General features: G+C 43.9%; 2 protein-coding genes across 2 annotated transcripts in view; one reads left to right on the forward strand and one right to left on the reverse strand.

Annotated features, from left to right (window-relative positions):
• Positions 1-958, forward strand: part of POLR2B (RNA polymerase II subunit B) — a 30,628-nt gene extending 29,670 nt beyond the window's left edge. Inside the window, exon 25 of the mRNA XM_063129026.1 lies at positions 681-958. Within this exon, the coding sequence (XP_062985096.1) occupies positions 681-770 (90 nt within the window). The 3' untranslated portion in view covers positions 771-958. The remainder of the gene's footprint in view (positions 1-680) is intronic.
• On the reverse strand, positions 959-26,378 carry IGFBP7 (insulin like growth factor binding protein 7). Its single transcript, XM_063129027.1, has 5 exons — positions 25,900-26,378; positions 6,181-6,290; positions 4,323-4,439; positions 2,263-2,389; positions 959-1,146 (listed from the first exon to the last, which is right to left on the reverse strand). Exons 1-5 carry the CDS (start codon positions 26,354-26,356, stop codon positions 1,127-1,129), a joined length of 831 nt encoding a protein of 276 aa, XP_062985097.1. The 5' UTR covers positions 26,357-26,378; the 3' UTR covers positions 959-1,126.
• Positions 26,379-26,926: the final 548 nt, after the last annotated feature.

Here is a 26,926-nt window from a genome sequence, read left to right on the forward strand (position 1 = left end):
TCAAAGTCCTAAATAGCTTAGGAGTCTGGTACCTCTAAGACTGCACACGTCTGCTGAAACATTGCGTTCATCATCGGAGGGCCTCTGAGTACCCCAGATCTGGCATTTTCTAGAAAAATGCCCCCCATAGGGAAGCTTGCCCAGTGTTGATTTTGCTACCAGGCAAATACATTTTTAAGAACATAAGAAGAGCCCTGATGCTGGATCAGAGCGAGGGTCCATCTAGTCCAGCACTCGGTTCACCCAGTGGCCAACCAGCCGTCAGCCAGGGACCAACAAAGAAGGACATGGTACAACCACACCCTCCCACCCATGTTCCCCAGCAATTGGTGCACACAGGCTTACTGCCTCGGATACTGGAGGTAGCACATAACCATCAGGCCTTATCTGTCCACGCTTCCCACCATTATTTCTTTCTTTAATCCATTCCTAACTCACCCAGTAATGTTCTCTGGGTAGATTACAATCAATGTTCATGTCACTGAAGCTGGTTTTAATTGATGGCTTTATTGGTTCTACTAGAATGTATAACTCCATAGCTTCCCGCAGATTTCAACTTTGATTTTGTATTTGTTTTGAGTGGTATGAGTCACCCTGCATTTTTAAAAAACTGAATAGTGCCATAAAAGTGTTTTGAATACAATAAATATTTTTGCTAATATTTATTAAACCCTTTTCAGATTTCTCTGGTGAGAATGCCATACGCCTGCAAACTCCTCTTCCAGGAACTGATGTCAATGAGTATCGCACCTCGAATGATGAGTGTCTAGCCTTCAAAAGGTTCCCTTTCTCTTAGCTGCCATCTGGTTTTTTATCTTGCATTTTTTTTAGTTGCATGCTCCTCTTTAAATGTTTTTAAATCCCATCTATTTGTATTTCATGGCTGAGGCTTTCAAATTCCTTGATGTGTGAGCTTTTCTGTTTTTGTAAATAGAAATAAAAGCTTTTCAGTCATGTATTCACTTGTCAAATACTTTATTGGTATTTCAGCAAACATTGTACAAGAATGAGTGACTAGAGAGGCACGACTGGTTTAGGAAAGAACAGCAGTTTTCTAGAAGATTAACATAAATTTGGCGTAGATGGGAGAGCCTCCCTCTCTATAGCAATATACTGTTTTCACCTTTCACAGCTCAGCACTTTCACCTGCAAAGAAAACGGTACAGTGCCATAAATCCAAGAGGCTTATGTTTTTCTTGAAAAACAGGCTAGAGAATTACGAAGCTCTATGAATCTTTCCTTAAAAAACATCTTTCCTTAAAAAATGCAAAAATGCTTAATATAAGGAATATCAGTAAGAAACGCACACATCCCTCCATCCCCTGGTAATATATGAACAAGGTATGTTAAGGCTGCATTTATGAAGGTTGGGCTGCCTGCCTTGACTGGCAAGCAATACTCAACCTCAGGAATGTCAATGCTCACACGCATGCTTCTCCGTGACAGGCTCCTGCCAGCTCCTCTTCTTTTGTGTGTGTAAAACCATGTTATCTCCTGGGTGACTGCAAACTCAAGGGCAAATGGGAGCTATTTCCCTGCTTGCCTTTCCCTGTCTTGTTGAATTAGTTGCCAAGGGAATAAAGGAGATGGCTGCATTCAGACATAGGTGCGTGAATCAATCCCATCCTCTTGCTGGCTCTGTCACGTGTCTATTAAGATCCCTTCTATTGTTATGGATATAAACGAATTTAATGTGTGTATTTTTTAAAAAAAAACCTCAAAAAAGAAAAGAAAAAGATCCCCTCTATTCACAATCATCTGACATCAAGAACATCCGTTTAAACCCCCAATAAGGCAATGGTCCTGTTGCGCAGCCCACCGTGGCTTAATTTACCTGCCGGAGCTCTGGCATTGTGCTGGATGCCCATTTTGACATCATGCTCAGCACCCAGTTTGCCATGTTGTGCAAACCCAGGCAGCAGGGGTTGTTTGAGGGTGAAACAATGCTCAAATAACCCTAAAATAAGCCAGGGGTTATTTGAGGATTGTTCGCCTGCCACAGCAAGCTGGATGCCCGCAGGGGCCATGGAAAAATGGTGCCAGTGAGCACCCGGCACGATGTGGACGCTCCTGTGGGTAAATGATGTCGAGGTGGACTGTCATGTGCGAACCAGGTCACTGGATTCTTGCTCACAAATTTTCTGAATTCTTGTTCGTACACTGACATCACTAATAAGTGAACAAGCCCATCTTTTGCATCTAGTTATATGTTTACTTTCTATATCATATCAGTCTTAAAGTAGCAAAATGGTTCCTACTTACCTTTTATTGTGGGTATTTCATGTAAAGAATTAACCACCGTGATTTTTGCAGAGGCTGTGGCCTCTCCCTTAGAGTTTGAAGCATGACACTCGTATTCTCCATTGTCGTCTTTGGTCAAAGGGGATATCTGTCAAAATAGAACCGTAGCCCAGTCTGAACAGTTTTAGGTAATCTAGCTTGCAATGTGCCGAAAGCATTCTGAAACTAATATCGTCTCCAGTTTTTCAAGTCCAGACCTATTCCTTATTTCTGTGGTACAGGGGAAGATTGAACATGGCAATGTCATACGGTAACCATTGACCATATTGCCTGGGAGTTGCAGTCCAACATCTGGAGGGCCACAAGTTCCGCATCCTTGACTTAAGATATGGGAAGATACGTTGCATTTGCCTCTTTTTTTTTTATTTTTAGAAAAGATGTGTAGCAAACCACTGGGAGCCATTAATCAAGATGGATTAATGGTATGACTCCAAAGCACTGTGCATGGTTGTGTCAGTGACCCCCATATAATAATAATAATAATAATAATAATAATAATAATAATAATAATACACATCCATGCCACTCTTCATGGTCTGCTGAGGCTCACACAAAGCTTTGGAAGGAATCCCTATATATGGTTCTTTGGAGCCAATCTATGGTCTATCATTCTACACTCCAGGGCTTTTAGTGAATTCAAATAATCATGAGATCCTAGTGATATAGGGTGACATACAAATGTTTTAAATAAATAAAATAATACTGCAATCAGCAATAAAAAATAAAAATGGCAGGCATCCAGAAACGGCAAGGTTTTTTTGTTTTTTTGAAGAATTCTTCCAACGGGTTCCTTCCTAGAGCTGACTCGGTGAGCCTCTCTGTGATGGAAACCCTCTAGGGACAGCACCCCTATGTGCAATGCTTTGTTCCTTGTGGTTGTCAGAAGGCAGTCGTCTGAAACAAGGTCTCAGCTGAAAAATCTTAGTATGTATAGGAGGAATCGGTGTTCATTTGGGAGAAAGTGAACCCTAAGATAGCAAGATGACCGACTCGTTCAAAAGATTGGCTACTTTTAAACTTTCTGCTGCGATCATCTTCTGGGACACTTCTATATATTGTGGAGGACTTGCGCGGGGGGGGGGGGGGGATTCTAATGCACCTACTCAGTTTATACGGTGCACCAGACACGCCTAATCAGCCTCGCCATCACCCTGTGTGAACTGAAAGTGTATCTTGGAGCACGTTCAACATTCTCTGGCTCTCTACATTGCTGCGGGAGATTGGGTGTGAACGGGCCTCCATTGTAAATAACTTATTTACTTATATACGACTCTTCTGCAGTTGCATTCAGAGCAGCCAACAACAAAATAAGCAGGTACATTCCTAAAATACAACTAAAAACGACTGATCGTATTACAAAGAAAAAAGTCAAATACACTTAGCTAATCAGCTGTAGCAACAAAGGTAAGACATTCCTAAAGTGTTCATACATTTCGAAAGAGCCACTTCACGAAAGAGACTAAGGCATGTGGTGAAGATGAGATCGTGCCTCTCTTCCTGCTCCCTGTGTGGTCTTGTCCTACCCGTGGGCTTGCTGGGTGTCCACATATGGCTGCAACACATGTATAGGGCCTCTCTACGTAAAATTCAATGTGTATAAGCTTGGATTGCTTATGCCTATAGGGCTGCATGTAAGTAAGCCCTAGACAAAGGTTACACCATCCAGCAGGCCTAGGGGGAAAAATCATCCCTATCTCCCCCACATCCTCCATCATGATGTCTATATAATACCTCCAATATCAGAGGCAGTGTACCTATGTATGCCAGTTGCTGGGGGACAGATACTACTTATGGGTTTCCCATGAGCAGCTGGTTGGCCCCTATGTGAACAGGAAACTGGGAGTAGATGGACCTTGGTCTGATCCAATATGCTGCCTCTTGCGTTCACTGTATGTCACCTCCATGTGCCACGATGCGTTCCCAGCCAGTCTGCGAGACTGTAAAGCCTCTTTCTTTCCTAAAAACATGCTGTTCTATCAGAATTATGCAGAATTACTGATTGTAAGAAAATGGGTACTTACCAATACCCATCCGGTCACTTTATGTTTCTCAGGACCACCACGAGTCTGGATGGCTAAATTGTCCCGATCTCCTGGCAGAAGTTCCATTCTTTGGACACTGTATTGTCCCCTTGTTATCTGACATATTAGGGGAAAGGGTTAGGGTTAAAGGCAAGGTTTTTGCTATCTCAATTTCCCAGTACCTAAGGTTGCTGCCTAAATAGCCACATTTAAAATAGTTCTAGTCACATACACTACAAATTCATCAGGCGGGCCAAAAACCTGCTAGAACAGACTAAGAGAGAGAGAAGTGCAAATGGGCCTCCCATGCAGGGAGTTCCCCAGTATGGGCAAAGCCACAGATATTTGGAATACGTCTACTGTGGGTATGACCTAGCTGCTGCTACTATGACATCAACTACAATCTACTATCTCCAATGCCCCAACCAGCCATGCCTGCACTACCATCGGGGCGCAGAGAAAAGCCTCCCCTGCAGATCTCAGGGCTTGGGCAGGCTTGAAGAAAAAGGGCACGGTTTTCCAGGTAGCCTGGGTCCAAACCATTAAGGGCTTGATAACTAGCATTTTGTGCTGTGCTCGGAAGCTAACTGAGAGCATTGCAGCTGTTGTAAAAAATCAAAGTGTCCCATGCTCCCAAAGATGGGACCCATCACCACCTTTGTTGCGGCATTCTGGACCGGTTTCCAAAGATCCTTCAAAGACAGCAACATGTAGACAGCAGCACTGCAGTAATTCAACCTCAAGGTAAATGAGGCATGTGTTCCCCCTGGCCATGGCAGCAACCCAAGCATCCTGGACCACAGCTAGATCCTAGTGTACTCCCAGCCTGCGAACCTTTTTTCAAGGGGAGAGGCTACCTTGCCCCAAACAGGCCAAATGGCTATTCTTGGATAGGGGAAAGTCAGAAAAACAAGGGGGGGCTGGGGAGAAGTTGTGAACCAAGGACTTTCCGACACAACGCCCAGACTCTTCACCACTACAGTACAACCCAAGGCCACGTATGTTATCTAGTTTCGTACTGAAGCAGCTACTCCCCCTCTCCCGATGTCTCTGCCCTCCTCTTGGCTCCCACAGAATCACAGACAACAGAACAACGGCTAGCATCCATGCACACGGAAATGTTTTCAAAGCCTCCAGAACTCGGTTGAGTTCACAGAGAGACATTCCTTAATACTTGCTCTTCTTCCATACAGCGGCCTAATATGGTAAAGTGTAACGGGGAATGTTTTAGAAGGAGAAACAGAAGTGAAACTAGGACTTGCAAGGGGGAAAAAGTACCTGTAAAGATAAACAAAGATGCTGGCTCTCAGAAGCAAGGGGAAAAAAAACTTCATAACCATTTTTACTTGGAGACATTAGCTTTGCTTTTGCAAACGGTTGTTTTTAAGAGCCTCTCCTTGAAATTTAAGTTATGCTTGCAAAGCTCTGAGGGAGTGTTTGGCTTGGCAAAGCACTTGGGTTTCCACTCCCCCCCCCTTCATTCCTGTGTTATCATGTTTTCTTTTAATCCTCTCCCCTTGTGCACCTGGCATACCTTTAGGATACCTTTTAACTGTGATTAATTGCTTAAGTATTCCTGAGCTGCCCAATTTCTCCTGTGTCCCACATTACCTATTAGGCTATTACTAGCGCAAAAGGTGCTGCGACCGATCCACCGGGAAGTTCTGCATGGGACTCGCTGGACTGAATGGGAACTTGAGTACTCAGTTGTGCTCTTGAGGGGATCTTGTTCACTTCCATGGGACTGCGTAGGATTGCTTAACCACAGCACTCTGATGGCACCCATTTATTTCAAGGGGGCTTTTAAAGAGAACCTGCTGGTGGATCATTTCCACAATCTGCCCCCAAAGTCACCTACCTTGTTCCAGGTGAGTACTGGGGTTGGAACTCCAATGACCTCACAACTCAGGTAAATCTGAGCCCCGGAGACATTCCAGATGTCTTTAGGGGGTGTCACAATGGATGGTCCTAGAAGCAAGAGCGAATCCGTTTAGAAGGTTAAGCAATGTATGCATTCATAGGGCAAAAGTATAAGAGGGTGTTTTTTAAAAAAATCACAAATAAACAATATGCAATCTGGTTAAACTTGAAATATAACCAGTATCATTTCATTACTGACGTAGTGACCCTAATGGACACCTAACTTGCTCCTGGTGGTATCATGTATGACTAGGACTGCCCAATTGTAACAGTTATTTTATTTGAGCGTCTGTGTCTTGCGTGTCCTATCATTTTAGTTTGTAAGCCTGATGGCAGGGCCTGCCTCTCCCTTTTATTGATATAGACCACTTTGGGAGACAAGAATTATCTGAAAAGCATGGTTAAAATACATCAAATAAATAAATAAATGCCAAATGACACAATAAAGAATAATTTTCTAAATTCACATAGTACTGTGCTGGGGGGGGGGAATACGATGTTCCCTTTAAAGCATGAGTCTCTAAAGGTCCAAATGTTTCCATTCAGTTTGATGATAGACTGCTGCACTTGCTCCTTCCCCCACACAGGGGGAAATCGTGTTTCTTTACAGTCACTTCTCCGCCCCCGCTTCTGTCCCTCATTACTTCCTCATTCTTCCCGGCTGGGAAAGAGGAAGTAAACAAAGACCATGTGGCCCATTCAGGGGCCGTTTTTTATCTAGCTGATTTTCCTGCACACAGCAGGAGATTGCGGTACATTCTATTTAAAAACAAAAAGTAGCATTTTGGGATGTGTGTCTATTTTGCGACGGAGCAACAAGCGGAAGGAACGGGAGGCGGACATCATTGTCTAAAGGACGCACACACATCTGTAAGTGGGCAGTAGCAAGCGTGCAATAAAACGCTCGTCTGATGACACTCTTATTCATGAGCATGCAGTTATCACAAACCCCAGTTAACACCCATGTGCTAATCCCTTTCACTCAGTTTAATGACTAGTGCCAGGCAACAGTCCATACCTCATAGTTGCTCATCTCAGAGGCTCTATTGTATAGTACTGACTTGCCTGCATCATGCTGAATATTAACAGAGGTTCTTAAGTTCTTGTAACTCATCCCAGCAGGCTGTGTTAGATGATTTGTACAGCGAAGAAGCAGCCTTCAAACCGAACGAACAATTCTTTAAGGGGTCTTGTTTTCAACAACGAGCAACTGCTCCAGAAATATCCTAGACTTGTTTAGTAACTGTTCTTGTTTGTACAATAAAGTTTCAAAAGCCAGAGCTGAGCCCAATTGCTGGATTCTCCCTGGAATGTGTCCCGTAGGACACTGCAGGCCAGTTATTAATCAGTCTTGGGCGGTTGGTCGTCCAGCTTCTTAGAGGCATTCAGCTGCACTATGAGCAATGATCATATCATTTTCTATGCCCTGAGAGAAGGAAAAAACCTATTGCGTCCCCAGTCTGAAGCATCAACTTCGTCCAAGCACCAGAGTTGGGAGAAACAGCTGTTTCCTGTTTTGAGCACTGCTGTGCCATTGATGCAATCTGTGATACAGTCTCCCTCTGCACCATCGCTTTTGGTGCAAAGGGAGGGCCCAAAACGGCTTCGGAAACATCAGACAACATAGGATGTGTGTGTGTTTATGTCTGTGTATACACATTTAAATATATATTTAAAGGTATGGAGACTGAAGTTTCCCACTAAGAAATGTTTGCCTTAATTTTAAGTTCCATTCCTGGGAACAAGGAGGCCCTTCCCATTCTAAGTTGCTGTGATACCAATGTATGATATTTATTTATTTATTTATTTCATTTTTATACCGCCCAATAGCCGAAGCTCTCTGGGCGGTTTACAAAAATTAAAACCATAATAAAACAACCAACAGGTTAAAAGCACAAATACAAAAAATACAGTATAAAAAGCACAACCAGGATAAAACCACGCAGCAAAATTGATATCAGATTAAATTACAAAGTTAGAACAGTAAAATTTAAATTTAAGTTAAAATTAAGTGTTAAAATACTGAGAGAATAAGAAGGTCTTCAGCTGGCGACGAAAGCAGTACAGTGTAGGCACCAGGCGGACCTTTCTGGGGAGCTCGTTCCACAGCCGGGGTGCCACAATTGCCCTAGGATTTCAAGTCAAAAATGTTCCAGGAGTGAGAATGCCCTATTGATACCAATGTGCTGCTTCAAAATCTTATGTAGCATAAAACACTTTGCTGTTCTTTAGATCTCCAACTAGAATTACGAGCTTCTTTCTTTGGCTAGCTGAAGTTGGATCAGGTTGTGACCCTTTGTTCTATTTTGCTGGGATCTGCTTCAGCGCTGGAGAGGAAGTGTGTCCCTAGGGGTGCATAATTGCCATGGGAAGAGACAGACCTTCCGACTCAGCTACAGCTCTCTCCATGAAGCCAACCCAAAGCATCCAAAAATCATGAGTCAGACAGACCCAAACTATAAGCCTGAATTAAACATACAAGATATTCATACGCACAAAGTATGACTTTGGTCTGGAATTTTTGTTTGCTTTGTCCACTTTGTAAGCTCTTAGGGGCAGATATTCAACACTGACATGCGCTTGGTTAGATTATCCTCAGCGCAATTAAACTTAGGAAAAGACTTTCCTCCTTCACCTGATACTGCAGACAGGACTGGCCCAAAACATTTTGTTGCCTCAGGAAAATATACAGGGCACCGTACCACCACATACACACTGTATCAATCTGTCTAGCTCCGGCAGTGAGCTTTAGGTTCTTTTCAGGGTTACCAAGGAGACAAAAGTCGTCAGACTCACAAGTTTGCTTACAAGGAGACTAACTTATTGGCATATTTTCAGCACATTCAAGCATATCCCAATTAAGTGAACTAGACTGCGAAAGCTTCCTGCCCAAAAGACCCTTCGGCAAAATCTGGACCCCCACCCCTGGGCACAAGAACAATTATAGCATAACTGAACTTGGCATTGCCAAGTTCTTCTCATCATAAGGATCCATAGCATAAGTCTACATTGTTGCTGATAAACAAGGCGTTACTTGGCATGCATAAGCATCCCCTTCACCCAGGTGCACTTACTAATTGGATGGCAAGACTGGCATGCTGTCTTGTTAGAGCCTCCAGATACAGTACCAGGCTACACAGATAAGACACCTGATGTTCTTATGAGATCACTGTAATTGTGCTTTTGCCCCATCTTTCCCATAACAAAGGAATGTTACTGACTGGTACAGACTGAAATAACAGTTTGCTAGCTTAGAAGCAGAAGCAGCCATTCACCCAGAAGCCTTTGCGGGCAGCCATGGTTTGCAGGCCTCCAGGCCATACACACACACACACACGCTAGCACAGGGCCCAATCCACAAGTATGCTCTTTGTAAACTCCATTTCATACGAATGAGGCATGTGAAGGATTTCCCCTTGCATGTCGGAGGCATTTACCGCCCATTTTGCCACCTGAGGTGGTCGCCTCACTTGGTCTCATGCAGAGCTGGCTCTAATTCCTGGGTCAGTTGGAGTTCAGCCTCAATGAGTTTCCATTCCAGCTACATCATGTGTACAAATATTTATGAGACACCTGATGCTCTATTGTAAATGTTTTGTGTTTGCATCCAAAATCACACATCACCGACGCAAGAAGGACCCACGCTTGTATCACAGGCAGAAGAAGGGTCCCAGGTGAACAATGGCTTGTGGAGTCAGCTGACAAATACTCCGGTAGGCTGCTACCATTTGCTCCACAAAGCAGTTCGCCAGGTCTGCAGAGGAGACAAAATGCTGGTGGCACAGGAAGCACAGTCCCGGATCCCAACTGCTTGGAGCCTAGTTCAAGACACACAGATGTCCCCACCCTTGTGTCTTACAGGTGCTCTGTTCAAATGTTGGTGTGTTGAGTTGCTAGAACTGCCATTCTTCAGAGTTCAGCATCCTCCTCAGGGTCTCTAGAAGTTAAATCATTAAGGGTGCAATCCTTTGCATGTTCAGACAGAAAAACCGCCTACAACTCCCAAATGCATAAGACTATGCTCTAAAGGGTGTGTGGGAAAGGATGTATATTGACTCTAGGATGCATGTAAATGCACTCGCATGGATACAATGGAATCATGGAGTGCATAGGCTATCATTTCTCAAACTGCAGTTGGTGAGATTCACTGTTGTGTGCTGGAGAATCAGGGTGTCACAAATGCACAAGAAGTCCCTATTTTCATCTGTGAAATGCTGGAGGAGACATGCAAGTTATAGGTACATGTAACATTTGCTACAGAAATTCGAACAGCCATATTCCGAGGAATTATTATTATTTTATACTGCTTACCATATTTAAAAATATATCTAACCAGCAGAAAGAGGGATTCAGGAAAGAGACTGATAGCTAGTTTTTCAAATCAGGCCAGACCAAACTCAATGGTCAGTATAACTCTTAAGAGGCCAGGATAATCAGCAAAACCCTAAAGGGCACACAGTCTCTTTCCCAGTCCCAGATCCTTGAGACGGCAGCATCTCAGATGTGCAGGCAACTTGACACCACTCCATTTTCCTGATGGCAGTCCTGTTCGCTTTACTCTATAGAAGTGGAGCAAAAGTGCAGATCCACTTGGGTGCGGGTCTCTGTGGCATCTACTTGCCCAGCATTGTAAATTATCCTTCTTTTGCCTTGCGTTTAAGTGTTGGTTTTGCAGGGGAAATGGACACAGGATTCTAATGAATACTAGAAAACAGCTGATGAAGTCAGCATATACCCTCAATATCGTTCAGCTGCTTTTGGTTTAATGCAACTTGTAGCACTTTTAGAATATTTCAGGAAGCTCTTTAAAGACCACTGGCTTTTGTCCCCTTGTAGGAAGTCCACGATCCACTGAACAGCCTTCCAAAGGCAGAAAGGAATTCAGACCTGCTGGGACCCTCGGGGAAATTCAAATACACAAAGTCTGGGAAACCAAGAAATTCTCAGGGTACTGCACTAGAAATAAGTGACTTTTGCACGACAAACGCTATGCCCTCTTTAGTCCTAGATTTTCTGTGTTCCCCCTCGATTTCCTGTGTTCTTCTCAACCCCTCGTGTATTTGATCTATTTGTAGCACATATTTGAGCTAAAAAGTTGCTGATGGCAGATGAACAGCTGTGTTTCTTTGGTAAACTGGGCCTGCAGTAACTTTGGTTCCCAAATACTTGCTAACTAATTCTCACTTGGGCACATGCTTGCAAATTAACTCTCCGAATAGGGAATTGACCCACATAGAGAACCCCATAGCCTACCCCTTCCCAACAGATGATTTACTAGTAGGATGAAGCAAAAAGAGATAATTCATAAGTTCATTAGATAGAAGGGAAGACGGAGAAATCCATCATCCATGGGATGAGGGAATCCCTCTTAGTCTGCATCTGCTGAAATTGCCACTCCTATGCAACTCCCCAAAGCAGAATTCTTCCCCCACTTTTTAAAATTATTTAGGAATTTTTTTTAAAATTCTACTTGTGAATCTTGTTTCCAAATTTGCTGGTGGGATGGGTGGGAGTGGACCATGGTGCCTGGTGGGTTCAGGATGTGGTTTGACAATGCAGGCAATGCAATTCTTCTGCAGTACTTCTGCATACATCAAAGTTGTTCTGGACACCTGACATGACAGCCAGCTCAGGTGTAATTGAAGCTCAGGATCTGACTGTGTCTCTGAGTCTTCTTCACGTCAGAACCAGGTATTTAAGAGAAACAGCTAAATCATCAGTTGATTTGTGCTTAAGACTTGAGACAGTCAAACATTTCTTTACTTTAGGAACATAAAATGTAATTATGTCCAAGATGGTTTGGCATGACATTATTACATTTGGTATATTAAGTATATTCAAACAATTATTACAAACTGAATTTATTTTTTTAATTTTTTTTAACCTTTTTGGTAACAAATGGAGCTACAAGCTCCTGAACTGTAAGGAACCTCTTTGGTTTTGCCAGTTTATGAGAAGGCAAAAAATAATTTTAAAAAACAACAGAGGAAACCATCAACATTGGTAACAAAGAAAATGATTTATGTCTCCACTAGTCCTCCACGGTGTCAAGTGGACATAAAGCCCCCATTCCCATAAAAAGAACTGAGGAAAAAAAGGGGGACCAAGATTCAATGAATATGCATGACATTTAATCAGACTAATTTTCTGACCTATAGCTATCACTATCAGTTTCAGTCTCTGCTTCAATGGCAGTGCCCCCTAGATGCAGAAATGCATCTTCCTATTGCACTTGAGAGTTGTAGTCTCAATTTCCAACCTAGGACTTCCTTATTTATTTATTATTATTACTTCCTTGTCCTTGGTGCACAGAAATTATAATAATCTAATACTGTACTTAGTTTTTAGAAATCATTTGGAGAAGTAAATATCTGAACACCTTGTCTTAAACATGTTATTCATCATGCTAAAATAAAACATCCCATAATCCATTTTTTCTTCATTTTTTTTTCAATTTTTCCAGTTTTTCGGGGGGAAACCAAAAATAGCTTCTGAAAAAAATGGTTTCCCCCCCCCCCCAATTTTTCCTGATTTTTTCCCAGGCCTTCACATCTCTACCCTTGGATGGCTTCGCAATGATGGCTGCATCATATAGATGACGTGCCGCCACTGCAGATTCACCCTGGGGCAAACCCCTCATCAAGACAGGCCCCTGCTCTGTGTGGGTGGGTGGATGGCTACACTGGGATGAGAGATTGGCACGCTGCGTGTGGTCAAATCCACTCTATTTATATTGTGATTTCACCTACCGTATTTTTTCGATTGTAAGACGCCATTGATTGTAAGACGCACACTAATTTCAGTATCACCAACAGAAAAAAAACCCTAAGACACACCCACGATTCTAAGACGCACCCCATTTTTAGAGATGTTTATATGGGGAAAAAAGTGCGTCTTAGAATCGAAGAAATAGGGTATTCAAAGCTGAGACCTGGAATTTATAACAGGTTGGGAGACCTAGCTCTAGGGGGCTGGTAGATTGCCATCTAGCAAATAGCAACTCTGGCCTTGGCATGATCCTAGAGCACAGAAGAACCCATTCCCCTATGAGAAGATTTATTTGATATAGTCGTATTTGGGATGCGTTGTCCCCAAAGCATGGTGACTACGATAGAGAAGAATGTTTTCCAAGTTTAATTAGGGCTACTGATGGTAAATATAGTAGGATCTGCCGTTTTTGTTCTCAGAAAGATTTACATAATCTATCAAGCGTCAAGTTTCTCTTTCAATAGTTCAGAGAAGGGATTCATGCCAAGACAAGAACAGACAACTTCCCTGTGTTCTCCTCACATTGCTCCTTTCATTACATAAAATTGGGCACAGACTGTCAATTTCTGCAGGAAGTAGAAAGGCAAAAGTACATTTTTCAAATACATTTTGAATCTTCAGAAACTGGAAGCTAATTTTGAATAGCAAGATTGCTTGCTGGGCTTTTTTGTGTGTGTGCAAAAAATAACAATTAAATGTTTGATACACCTTGCAAATAGTATGCTTGTTTAAATTTCCCTCAACTGCCCTCAGTGATAGTAATCATTTAGACGTAGGGATTTTCATAAGTGCAGGAAAGTGCAGCAAGAGTGCAGAAAAGGGCAACTAAAATGATTAAGGGGCTGGAGCATCTCCCCTATGAAGGAAGGTTACATCAGCTGGGATTGTTTAGCTTGGAAAAAAGGAAGCTTAAGGGAGACATGATAGAGGAGTACAAAATTATGCATTCAATGAAGAATATGGACAAGGAGACATTTTTCTCCCTCTCTCAAAATACTAGAACCCGGGGTCATCCCATGAAACTGATTGGTGGGAGATCCAGGACAAATAAAAGGAAGCACTTCTTCACACAGCGCAGAGTTAAATTATGGAACTCACTGCCACAAGATGTAGTGATGGGCACCAATCTGGATGGCTTTAAAAGGGGGTTGGATAAATTCCTGGAGGCGAAGGCTATCAATGGCTACTAGCCCTGATGGTTGTGTGCTATCTCCAGTATTTGAGGGAGTAAGCTTGTGTGCCCCAGTTGCTGGGGAACATGGGTGGGAGGGTGCTGTTGCACCATGTCCTGCTTGTTCATCCCTGGCCGATGGCTGGTTGGTCACTGTGTGAACAGAGTGCTGGACTAGATGGACCCTCGGTCTGATCCAGCATCAGGGCTCTTCTTGTGTTCTAGTAGTAAACCTTCACTGTACTTCTTCGAAGTTCTCTCCAGAAGACCTCAGCTACTATTTTCAGTTTGCTATATTATTTGCTCCATTCCCAGCAAATCCGCTTATTTGGCTTACTTATTCTGCAATGAAGTTTCATGGGAAAATGTCATTGCTTTCATTCCAGAATCACACCCACCCATTGCAGCATGTGAGCCACAGATAATAAGCAGCAAGATTAATACGGAGGGACTCATTATTGTGAAATTATGTTTTGGGATCTGGGAGGTCGAGTCAATCAGAACACTCTCTCATTCCAGGCGAGAAAGAGGGCTCTGCAGGGCGATTCCTTCAGCTGCAACTGATTACAAAGTAGTTTGTGTGGAAGTAACATCAGCTAGATTTACAGAAAATGGATAATTGCTCTTAAATACTTTTTTCTATTTTACTAGATGTTTAATCCCAACAAAAATGCAACATGGATTAAATGAGGAAAACATCATTCCAAAGTCCTGATTCAGCAAAGGTCATGTGCATACTTTTCTGAAAATATTTGGAATTAAAGCACCTATTTAGAGGATTATTAGAACCAAAGTCCTGTTGCCCTGAGAGACAAGGCATTAGTAGCATTATAGAACAGCAGGGAGCCTTTAAAGGGTTATAATTTTGTCCTCCTCCTCCTCCCATAGACTAAAGCCACTGAGTTTCATTAAAGAAGTTAGGGCAGAACTAGAAGGGTTCACTGAAAATAGCAACCCTCTACAAAATCTCTCTCCCCATTCCACCTGCTGCCCCAGTTTAGACAATTCAAAAGCCAACAACAAACCATGGGTTCTCTTTCTGGGTTGTTCATGATTAACAACCCATAGTTCCAGGTTCACATGTAACAACAACTCAACAAACCATGGTTAATTTTTATATATTTATATATTTATTTATATTACTATTTTTATTTATTTATATTTATTATTTATTACATTTATATACCACCCCATAGCCGAAGCTCTCTGGGCAGTTTACAACAGTTAAAAATGGTAAACATTAAAAAGTATACAAAATTTTAAAAACCATCAGAAACATAAAAACAACAGTATAAAAACAACAATATCCATTTAAAAACAACAATTCTGGGGTCCATTAAAAACAAACTTAACGTTGTTAAATGCTGTTAAAATGCCTGGGAGAAGAGAAAAGTCTTGACCTGGTGCTGAAAAGATAACAATGTTGGCGCCAGGCGAGCCTCACCGGGGAGATCATTCCAGTCGGGGGGCCACCACCGAGAAGGCCCTCTCCATTGTTGCCTTGTTAAACCATAGTTTGCCATTATCTGCAACCCTGGTCATTCTCTCAGCATAGTGGACTAATGCTGCTCTGATGAGCTAGCCCTGCTGATGTACCTACTTGCTTTCTATTTGCTCATCCTATACACTTGTAAATAAGCAGATATTTCTAAAAAGTCTTTCAAGTAAGAAAACTGATCCTGTGATTTTTACTGCCAAGGCAAATCGAGAGGTAAAACATTTCATAACCCCCCTAGACACAAGCCTAGAAAAAACTCAAATATCTGATCTCTTAAGTCTCTACTCAAAATATTTTTCATCCCTCTTGCAGTGGCTTCTGGTGCTTAGGAATTTGAAACTTGCTTTGAGCACTGCCTTGCCAGTTAATACTTCATGAATACGATTATATCTTTACCAAGTATGGTGCAAGGATGGATTTATCTTAAAATGGGATCTAAAAGCAATTTTAGATTAACCAAACAGCGGTAATCTCATATGTGCACCTTCATACTTTATAAATTGATGGCACACATAAGACAAATTTTAACTAGCATTTACTTTAACCAACTCTTATTAAAACTAAATTTGGAATGGCTGATAACCTCGCTTTAAATTTGCGTTAGAGGGAGAAAGACTAAAGTCATGTATAAGAACTAGCTTCCAGTGTGACTTGGAATATACATTGCAATAAATGGAAGATAAAACAGAGAGGGAGAGGAGCATGTAAGCTGTGTTGGTTTCATTGGAGGAAAAATGTAGAATATAAAAATGTAATAATAAATAAATATTTTTTCACCGGGTGGGGATAAAATCAGAATGCATTTGCATGCTAATATAAGGTAGGGTGACCATATGAAAAGGAGGACAGGGCTCCTGTGTCTTTAACAGTTGCATAGACAAGGGAATTTCAGCAGGTGTCATTTGTATATATGGAGAACCTGGTGAAGTTCCCTCTTCATCACCACAGTTAAAGCTGCAGGAGCTATACTAGAGTGACCAGATGCAAAAGAGGGCAGGGCACCTGCAGCTTTAACTGTTGTGATGAAGAGGAAATTTCACCAGGTTCTCCATATATACAAATGACACCTGCTGAACTTCCCTTTTCAATACAACTGTTAAAGATACAGGAGCCCTGTCCTCCTTTTCATAGGGTCACCCTAATATAAGGAACACAGACAGCCCAGTTGCATGCAATACAGTGCTGTGATCTGGGTTTGCAGGGGGATTTGAAAGGACAGAGGTGGCAATTTAACTAGATCGATCTGTACAGCAATCTGAGGACTTTTTGTAGTTAGTATCTTTTGCTAGGAACTCACAACAGCCATTAACAGAACGTGATGAGGTGAGTTAAGGGAATTAAAACTTCCACTGCAGTATTTTTAAAGCTTAAGAAACTATCACTCTCAAGTTCCCAGAGGGAGCAATTCTATCTGGATGCCCATCAGACTCTGAACTCAGAGGCTGGCAGGCAACCTATCTTCCCCTCCACGCTGCTCCTGCTCTGCATTTTCACGAGACGGGCGATTTCGCCCATCTAGCTAGGGCTCTGCAGAAAGGGGAGGAAAGAGGCTGAGGAAGACGGAGGATATATCATAAGCTGGCCACCCTGGACTCCTCCCCTCCCCACTCACAGAACGGTCTACTTTGCAAACTCATAGAGGCAGCTGGACAGTTCTCTCCATGCTGGCTGTGAGGGACCCAAGTTCAGAGCACTGTCTCCAACCTCAGATCCAGGGATCCGAAATATGCTGTGCCTCTCCACCCCTCCGCTCCAGACGCTGCCTAGGGGTTGTAGGATTGCTCCCTAAACCACCTTACAACCACATTTTTCAACCTGAAAGTCCATCTCCCTAATCCTAGATTTATAGGTGGTTTGGTAGTGGCTACACTCATAGCCACTGGTACTCTGCATGTGATCAAATCCACTCTCTTTTTATAGTTACTTCACCTATTCATAGCTGAGACCTGGAATTCATACCAGGTTTGGAGACTTAACTCTGGGGTGGGTGGGGATTGCCATCAAGCAAATCCCACAGTAATGTGCAAACTCTGCTCACCAGCAGTAAACGTTCCTCAACTGTCCCTCACATGTTAGCCGATTTCCCTATTCAGAGTACTGCTGACCTGTCTCCAGGGGTACAACCTGCACTTGCTCTAAGCAGTTTCCTCTGGATCCTTTTTTGGCAACTTTAAATGGACATCTCCATCCTGTGTGGCTCTGTCCTCCCCTTGCTTTGATCTGTATGGTCGCAGCCCATGCATAAAACTGACCAGTAAGTCTTTGATTTGATTTTGTTACACTTTGAAAACTATAAACTTCATTTTCAAGAGTTATCAGTGACTCACCATGACAAAGATACTTGAAAGCCCAACAAACAGTCAGAGCAGGGTATCCTCAAGGACTCTCTCATACTCTCGGAAAGAAGCTCAGATGCGCAGACTTATTAACTGGTATATCTACATTTTCATGAAGGCAGAGACAGTTAAATGTTTTGCCCAAATGCAAAGACAGGGCCTCTTCGGTGGTGGCCCCCAGACTGTGGAATGATCTCCCTGACGAGGCTCGCCTGGCGCCAACGCTGCTATCTTTCCGGCGCCAGGTTAAGACTTTCCTCTTTGCCCAGGCATATGGCAGCACATCTTAATCACCCACATGTTTAGTTTTTTAACAGTTTTTAATGCTTTATGTGTGTATGTTCTGTGTTTTAAATTTTTAAATTTTGTATACTTGTTTTTATCTCAATTTTAGAATTTCTGTAAACCACCCAGAGAGCTCTGGCTATGGGGGCAGTATATAAGTGAAATAAATAAATAAATAAATAGCAAGCATAGGGAAGGGAAATCTGCATAAACTCTGCCCCCAGAAACAGCTTGCCTCAAGCAGAATACACCATAATGCCCTCTGTTAATTTGGTTGCTGGCAAGTTGGTGACTTCAAGCTTACTTCCTCTTTACTCACTGCTCTCACCTCTAATAATTTATCAGTGTGATACAAGCAAAGCACTGTCTTCTTCAACGACACAGCAGGGTACAAAAAAAACTATCTACCGATAGCCTCATGTCACACTAACAATAATAAGAACATTCAAAAGTGTGAATAATGGAATCAAAACAACACATATTCATTAAGAAAGTTCTATGTTAAAATCAATTAATCAGTTGTCCAATCACTAAAAGCCTGTTCCAAGACTTAAAGACTTAAATCTTAAAGTAGAATGCACAGATTTTTGAGGCAACAATAGTCAGAGAAATGTGAAGATTAAAGCGCCACAAATCCCAGCACTAGCACCGGTAGATGAGTTTGCTCTTGCACTAGGTGAGGACCCTGCTACTTGATATGGACTGCAAGGGCTACAGCGCAATCCAAGGATGTTTCATTGGGGAAAAGTCTCACTGAGTTCAATAGGATTTCTCCAACACCACGAGCAGCTCTGTTGAGGAATAAAGCTGTAAATAGCTGAAAATCTGAAAATCAATTAGGGTGACCATTTGAAAAGGAGGACAGGGCTCCTGTATCTTTAACAGTTGCATAGAAAAGGAAGTTTCAGCAGGTGTCATTTGTATATATGGAGAACCTGGTGAAATTCCCTCTTCATCACAACAGTTAAAGGTGCAGGAGCTATGCTAGTGACCAGACTTAAAAGAGGGCAGGGCACCTGCAGCTTTAACTGTTGTGATGAAGAGGAAATTTCACCAGGTTCTCCATACATACAAATGACACCTGCTGAAACTTCCTTTTCAGTACAACTGTTAAAGATACAGGAACCCTGTCCTCCTTTTCATATGGTCACCCTAAATCAATCAAATAAAGCCCTACTTAATTGCTAATGGTCAATTGTATTTGATAAAGGTACATTTTAGTGAGACTTTGCACACGCTTGTTTATCTTTTGGGCATTTGTGTACTAGTGTCCCACAACAATTAAAAATGTAAAAACAAAGAAATGAAAATTAAAAAAAAATTAAAGCCACAATCCAAATATATGCTGAACCCCACTAATTTCAATAAATTTAAGCACACCTGGATTATGGCCAGAGGATGGCCTTTCCTTCTAACAATGCTTTGTAGCTTTTGTTTATTACATTATTAAAGGTAATGTTATCATACAGTTCCTTTAAAATATTCCAAACAGGCACTGACACTGAGCATTTGGTAAGATGCGACTTGATTTAAGTTGGTTAAAGGACAGATAATGAATTAAGTAAACATTTTCTAATGGGTGGCCAGCCTGAATACTGCATTCCAAGAGTTCAATGACATCTTTCCAGCACAGGCTGCCTTTTCAAATTCATGGCATGACAAGCAACTGATCCTGAACAAAGCAGATTGTTTATCTCTGGTCTAATTCTTTTTGTCACACTTCCTGTGGAAAATATGCACAGCAACAGAGGTTCCGAAACATCATGTGAACTGCGTCCTAAAAAGAAGGCTTTTGTGTGACCTAAAGGCTTCAACTGCACATAAATGCCTAACCTGCCCTGTACTGTAATTGGCTTTTGCCTGTGGGACCTGCCGCCGCAGAGGCAACCCTTGAAATAATTTTCAAACTTCAGTGAAAAATACCCACATATGTTAGGGTGACCCTATGAAAAGGAGGACAGGGTTCCTATATCTTTAACAGTTGCATAGAAAAGGGAATTTCAGCAGATGTCATTTGTATATATGGGGAACCTGGTGAAATTCCCTCTTCATCACAACAGTTAAAGCTGCAGGAGCTATGCTAGAGTGACCAGATTTAAAAGAGGGCAGGGCACCTGCAGCTTTAACTATTGTGATGAAGAGGGAATTTCACCAGGTTCCCCATATATACAAATGACACCTGCAGAAATTCCCTTTTCAATACAACTGTTAAAGATACAGGAGCCCTGTCCTCCCTTTCATATGGTCACCCTAACATATGTACTATTCCTTATGTGCAAGGCAAATGTGGAAAAAGTCATATACGCCAGGATTTCAATAAACAAGGAAGAGTAAGAAACACAGGGCTTGGGGACACAGTGCATGGACTAGTTGGCCACAGTCTGAGAATGGCTGCCATAGCAGCACTACTTAATTTCTGAATTTTGCACGGCAGTCAGTTGTGCTCTTTCCCAAAAATCGCACAGTAGGCACCACCCCCGCTGCAGTTTTCCATTGCCAGGCTCCCCATAAACCCCAAAGTTATTACCCTCCTTGAGAAATTGCCTTTAAGTTCTGATCCTAAGCATCTTTACTTGCAAGTTAAAAGCACAGTCCTACTCATGTTTACTCAGATTTAGTACCTTTATATCCAATGGGACGTATTCACTAGTAAGTGTGTTTAGGACTGCAGCCTAAAAGCCACTGATAGCAACAGAATTTACTTCCAAGTAAATCTGTTTAAAATTGCAACCACTGAACACCCAGCACTCCATATTAAGCGTGGGACTAAGCAAGGTAGACCAAATTAGCAGAGCAGCCTTGCTCAAACAGGTGCCCTCCAGAAAAAAAGATTACATTTCCCACCATCCTCATCTAACGCCACACTCGTTGATGGTTATGGGAATTGTAGTTCAACACACTTAAAGGGTGACCATATGAAAAGGAGGACAGGATTCCTGTATCTTTAACAGTTGTCTAGAAAGGGGAATTTCAGCAGGTCTCATTTGTATGCATGCAGCACCTGGTGAAAGTCCCTCTTCATCACAACAGTTAAAGCTGCAGGAACGATACTAGAGTGACCAGATACAAAAGAGGGCAGGGCTCCTGCAGCTTTAACTGTTGTGACAAAGAGAATTTCACCAGGTGCTGCATGCATACAAATGGCACCTGCTGAAATTCCCTTTTCTGTACAAGTGTTAAAGATACAGGAGCCCTGTCCTCCTTTCCATAGGGTCACCCTAAAAACTTCTGAACCTGCTGATTCTTATTGTAAGCAGCCAGCATCCCTTCCAGGCAATGGGATAACAGCAACACCTGTCTTTTTAAAGATTTCAAAACCAGTCCTGAAAATGGCAAGGCAGGCAGGCTGAATTTAGGGCTGGGAAAAATCAAAAAGACCTATACTCATGCAGACATGAGGTGTCAGAGCAGATTCTCCAAAGGAAACGATGTCACTTAAGTGAGGCAGATGATATTCTTAATGGGGATATTTAATACTATTTTTCTGTTCTGGAAATTTGGCTGTTCTTAACCCCCTGATAATTAGGAATGTTCTGCTAACTGAAGTCTTTTCTCTTTGCTTCTAGCCTCATTCGTGCCAAGTCATGGGAAGGATATCAGCTATTTTGATATTTTAAAACCAGGACGGCTGGACAGCTGGAATTCAGGTACAAAATGCATAAATTAAGGAATTCACTGCCACAAGAAGTGGTGTTGTTCACTAGTTTAGAGGGCTTTAAAAAGATTTAAATACATTCACGGAGGATGCCACACCAGCTGAATCAAGCTTCCATGGTCTCTGAGGCAATAAAAAAAAGAACGGTTGCAAGAATGATTGCTCTTGTAGCTCCCTTCCTCGTCCTCTAAGCATATCCCTTGATCTCCAGTTCCTGCCATCTATGGCCGTCATCTTCTTTAAGAAAAGAGACATGAAGTCATATTGCTTAGTTGTTGTCGTTTTTTAAAAGGTATCTCTGCGCCTTTCCTTCACCATGGAGCAACTCTCAGCAAAGGTGTAAAATTAAGGAATAAGACTTGCTTCCATGAAAGACAGTAGGGCTCCATACAGGCTAAGTCTCCACACCAACTTTGACAATATTCTGAGAACTTATTATTATTATTATTATTACATTTATATCCTGCCTTTTTGCCTCCAAGGAACTCAAGGCGGTGTACATAATCCTCCTCTCCATTTTATCCTCACAACAACCACCCTGTGAGGCAGGTTGGGCTGAGAGTCTGTGACTGGCCCAAAGTCATCCAGTGGGTTTCCATGGCCGAGTGGGGACTAGAACCCGGATCGCCAGACTCCCAGTCCAACACTTTAGCCACTAAACCACACTGGCTCTCTCTCTGGCATTTAAACGTTTAGCCTATGTCTATACTTTGTACTTGATCTTGCCCACTCACTTCCATCATTGTTCTGAGGGCCAGACTAGAAATGATGGCAGTAGATTGTATGTTGAAATGCAGACTTATCCTAATCACATAGGTTTAGATCCAGGATCTGTTTTCTGTGAGAGAAAGGGGTCTTCTATGAGAGGAAGGCCTTTGCTTGCAAAAGGTCCCTCTGCATGATTTTTGGGGATCACCCCTCCCACATCAGAGCTGATCCCATTCAGCAGGGTCTCCTGACTGGAGGAGCTATGGTGGGAAGGAGGGCAGTCCACTTCTGCCAGTGCAGTTGATCCAGCATAAATCTGGATCCATCCCAAGGAACCGGACAGTCCATTTATAACATCAAAAGGGGAGTATACGTCAGGCAACCTCATCCTGCCTGCAGCTCAAACTCAACCCCACCGCCATCTTTCTTCAAGGCCTTTTCTCCTCAGTTGAGCTCTGATACCAGATGTGTGCTTAGCTGAGAGAAAAGTCCATTGGGAAGAGGGGTTCTGGGGAAGTAAGCAGCAGACAGGGAGAGGACTCAGCGCCCTTTACCAGGCTGTCTCTTCTGATGTTAGACTCTTTCTAGATATTTGGGGCAGACCCATGTTGAACCACACCAAACAGAAGACTGGACTAGGAGGCTCTTTGATCTGACCTAGTAAGGCAATTCTTTTATCATGGACTAAAACCCCTCCATTGTGTCACACAAGGTTATCACGTTTGGGAGTACTGATCTGCCTCCCCAATGATGAGCTAACTGCACTTTAATTTGAGGACACACAACCTATGCACCCAACATTAGATGTGCTCCAATGCATTGATTTCAATTCTGCATAGGATTGGGGTGTTTATTGTATGTCCCATTCCAAGGGCTCTCAGGGTAAGTAACAAAATCTGTTAATTACCCAACCCTATTCCTGGCTGCCAAAAGACATATACAAGCTCAGGCAAATCATGAGTGGAAAGGAATTCCAAGGTTGAAGGACAGCCACTGATAAAACCTGTCTGCACACACTTGCTGCCCTGACTTGGAGCATGGACAGTATAATTAAGAAACTATTCTTAGGCAGAGGGTAACAAACTAACAGTGACTCTGAGCATGTGCAGAATGCCCTAACCCCTCAAAGAATTACCACAGTCTGCTCATGCACATGTAATAGTTACATCTCCTTTTAGAAACGAGTGGCTATGGTTGGCTGCTACTTCAGCTTTCAAAGTTGGTGAGAGCATCATGGAAAATTCAACTGGTGCCAACAGGTGCCTGGTACTGAACATTGGACTAATCACCAATATATAAAGCCCCCCACCCTGCCCCCACCCAGGACAGCCATCAACCGAGAGCCCCACTGGCAGAGGATGCTGGTGCCAGGTGTAAAGTTCAATCCCAAGCATGTGCACAGGATGGCAGCCCAGCTCAAAATCCTTGCTCAGCCATGAAAATCAGTCAGTGATCTCGGACAAGTCGTTTTCTCTCAAGCTAGCCTTCACCATTGGGTTAGTTAATTAATTAATTAATTAATTAAAACATTTCTTGGCCACCTTTCGGGAAAAGCCCTCACAAGGCGGCTTACAATAAAATACATAAAATATTAAAAGCAACAAAATATTAAAAGCAATAAAACAGCAATTAAAACCAAACAATAAAACCAGCAGGAACAACAATAGCAATAACAATACTCCATGCAAAGGCCGTGGTAAAATAAAATGTGTTTAAGGCCTTCATGAAAGCCTGCAAGGATGGTGCGTGGCGGACCTCTGATGGAAGTTTGTTCCCGAGATTTGGAGCCACCGCAGAGAAGGCCCTCTCCCATGTGGACACCCACCTAATTGCCCTCACAGGTGAGCAAATGAGAAGGGCCTCTCTTTCTGATCTTAACGTGCGGGCAGGCTGATATGGGTGAAGGCGGTCCTTCAAGTAACTTGGTCCCAAACTGTTTAGGGCTTTACAGGACAAAACCAGCACTTTGAATCGGGCTCAGAAACACATAGGTAACCAGTGCAGCTGGTGCAATATAGGTGTTATGTGGTCAGATCACCTTGCACCCACCAATACTTGGGCAGCTGCGTTTTGCACCAGCTGAAGCTTCCAAACCATCTTCAAAGGCAGCCCCAGGTACAGTGATGAAATGGAATAACCTCACATGGGCAGCCCTGAGCTTCTTATCCAGACAGAAAAATGTGTTTGAGCTGTAGGTTGTTGTGAGGATAACATGGAGAGGAGCAGGACCATGTAAGCTGCCTTGGGTACCTCACAAGAGTTAAAAGGCGGGCTGTGAATGTAATGAATAAATAAACAAAAAAAATTATTGATGTGCTTCAGAAGCTGGTCTGGGACAGGCTACACAAGTGCATGTTACACTGCAGTTATGCACCCGATCCTATGCATAGGGTGACCATATGGAAAGGAGGACAGGACTCCTCTATCTTTAACATTTGTACAGAAAAGGGAATTTCAGCAGGTGCCATTTGTATGCATGCAGCGCCTAGTGAAATCCCCTCTGTCACCACAGTTAAAGCTACAGGAGCCCTGCCCTCTTTTGTATCTGGTCACTCTAGTATCGTTCCTGCAGCTTTGTGATGAAGAGGGACTTTCACCAGGTGCTGCATGCAAAGAAATGACACCTGCTGAAATTCCCTTTTCTAGACAACTGTTAAAGATACAGGAACCGCGTCCTCCTTTTCATAGGGTCATCCAGATTCCAAAATCTGCATTCCAAAATCCAGATTCCAAAGGAAGCCAGATTCCAGCTGGACACAGAGGAGGGCCAGGATCTCTTCTCAATCCTCCCAGAGTGCAGGACATGGAATAACAGGCTCAAGTTACAGGAAGCCAGATTCCAGCTGGACATCAGGAAAAACTTCCTGACTGTTAGAGCAGTACGACAATGGAATCAGTTATCTAGGGAGGTTGTGGGCTCTCCCACACTAGAGGCCTTTAAGAGGCAGCTGGAGAGCCATCAGTCAGGGATGCTTAAGGGTGGATTCCTGCATTGAGCAGGGGGTTGGACTCGATGGCCTTGTAGGCCCCTTCCAACTCTGCTGTTCTATGATTCTATCCTACCTATGCACGGTTCCTCAGAGTCAGAGCCAAAGCCCCTCAAGTCCAGGGGGCTTAGGGCCAAGTTCCGGCGTGCACACAGCACCCCGCGCCCTCAGCCCTACCCCACCCCGAGCTGCTCGCGGTCTGCGCCGCGCCCTCTCCCCACCGACCATCCCCGGCGAGGCCGGCCCTACCTTGCTCGCAGGGCCCCTTGTTGCGCTGCCCGACGGGGCGCTCGCCTCGGCTTTCGGCGCGCAGGCTGGCCGCCCGCAGCTGACAGGGGCTGGGGTACGTGAGGCCGTCGCTGCCGCACACCGGGTAGCGACTCTTGCAGACGCACGCCCCGGCCGCCCGGCCTTTGCCTCGACGGCGGCACTCCAGGCCGGCCGCGCAGCGTCCCCAGGCGGCGGTGGCGGCGCCCCCTCCCGCAGCGCCGGGCCCGCACGCCTCGCCCTCGCCGCGGGCGCAGCGCCAGCAGCAGCCGCAGCCGTCGCGCACCTTGCCCAGCGGGCAGCCCCGGGGCGGCAGCGCGGGGCACTCGGCAAGCGCGCAAGGCGGGCACACGGCCGGGGCGTCCGGCTGCCCGAGAGCCGCGGAGTGGCAGCAGCAGAGCAGCAGCAGGCAAGACGGGCCGAACCACAGACCCGGCATGGCGCGGAGAGGCTGGAGACGAAGGGGGTGGCTGTTGCCGCTCGCTCGGGCGGGAGGCGAGGAGGATCTGGAAGTGCTGCTTCCGACGGGCGAACAAGACCCTGGGCTGGAGACTCCACCCCCGCTGCCCGCCCGCCTGGAAACAAGGCTCGACCCAAACAGTTATTATGACTGGTGTGGAGAGAGAGAGAGAGAGAGAGAGAGAGAGAGAGAGAGAGAATTCGGGGTCATCCAGAGAAATGCGCGGGCAGGAGGTTCAGCAGGGGCGAAAGGACGCACGTCTTCGCCCATAGCACAATCCCACTCGTGCAATTCCGTCCTGTTTATCTGTGAGTTTTGTACCCTTGAGTACAAAACACTGGTGAGGAGACAATGTCTCCACCACACCTAAGCCAGGCTAGGGGTGCCGGTTGGCCGCGTTGTACACACCACTCTGCCCTCCAGTGTGTCACTGCCAGTCGGGGCCGCTATAAGTCTCAGCTGCGCCTCCTTAGAAGGTCAGCCCCAACCCACAGCAACCTCAGGCAGACTCTCAAGGCTGGCAGTTGTTGTAGAACAGTGGTTCCCAAA

The sequence above is a fragment of the Elgaria multicarinata genome, chromosome 6 (genome assembly GCF_023053635.1).
Source record: "Elgaria multicarinata webbii isolate HBS135686 ecotype San Diego chromosome 6, rElgMul1.1.pri, whole genome shotgun sequence".
NCBI lineage: Eukaryota > Metazoa > Chordata > Lepidosauria > Squamata > Anguidae > Elgaria > Elgaria multicarinata.

Excerpts from the sequence above, each read along its gene's own strand:
- IGFBP7 (XM_063129027.1), bottom strand. The coding sequence starts at position 26,356 with ATGCCGGGTCTGTGGTTCGGCCCGTCTTGCCTGCTGCTGCTCTGCTGC. Across the intron at positions 4,440-6,180 it reads CAGTACTCACCTGGAACAAG|ATAACAAGGGGACAATACAG; the intron begins GTAGGTGACTTT and ends CTAATATGTCAG. Across the intron at positions 2,390-4,322 it reads AAGTGACCGGATGGGTATTG|ATATCCCCTTTGACCAAAGA; the intron begins GTAAGTACCCAT and ends CTATTTTGACAG.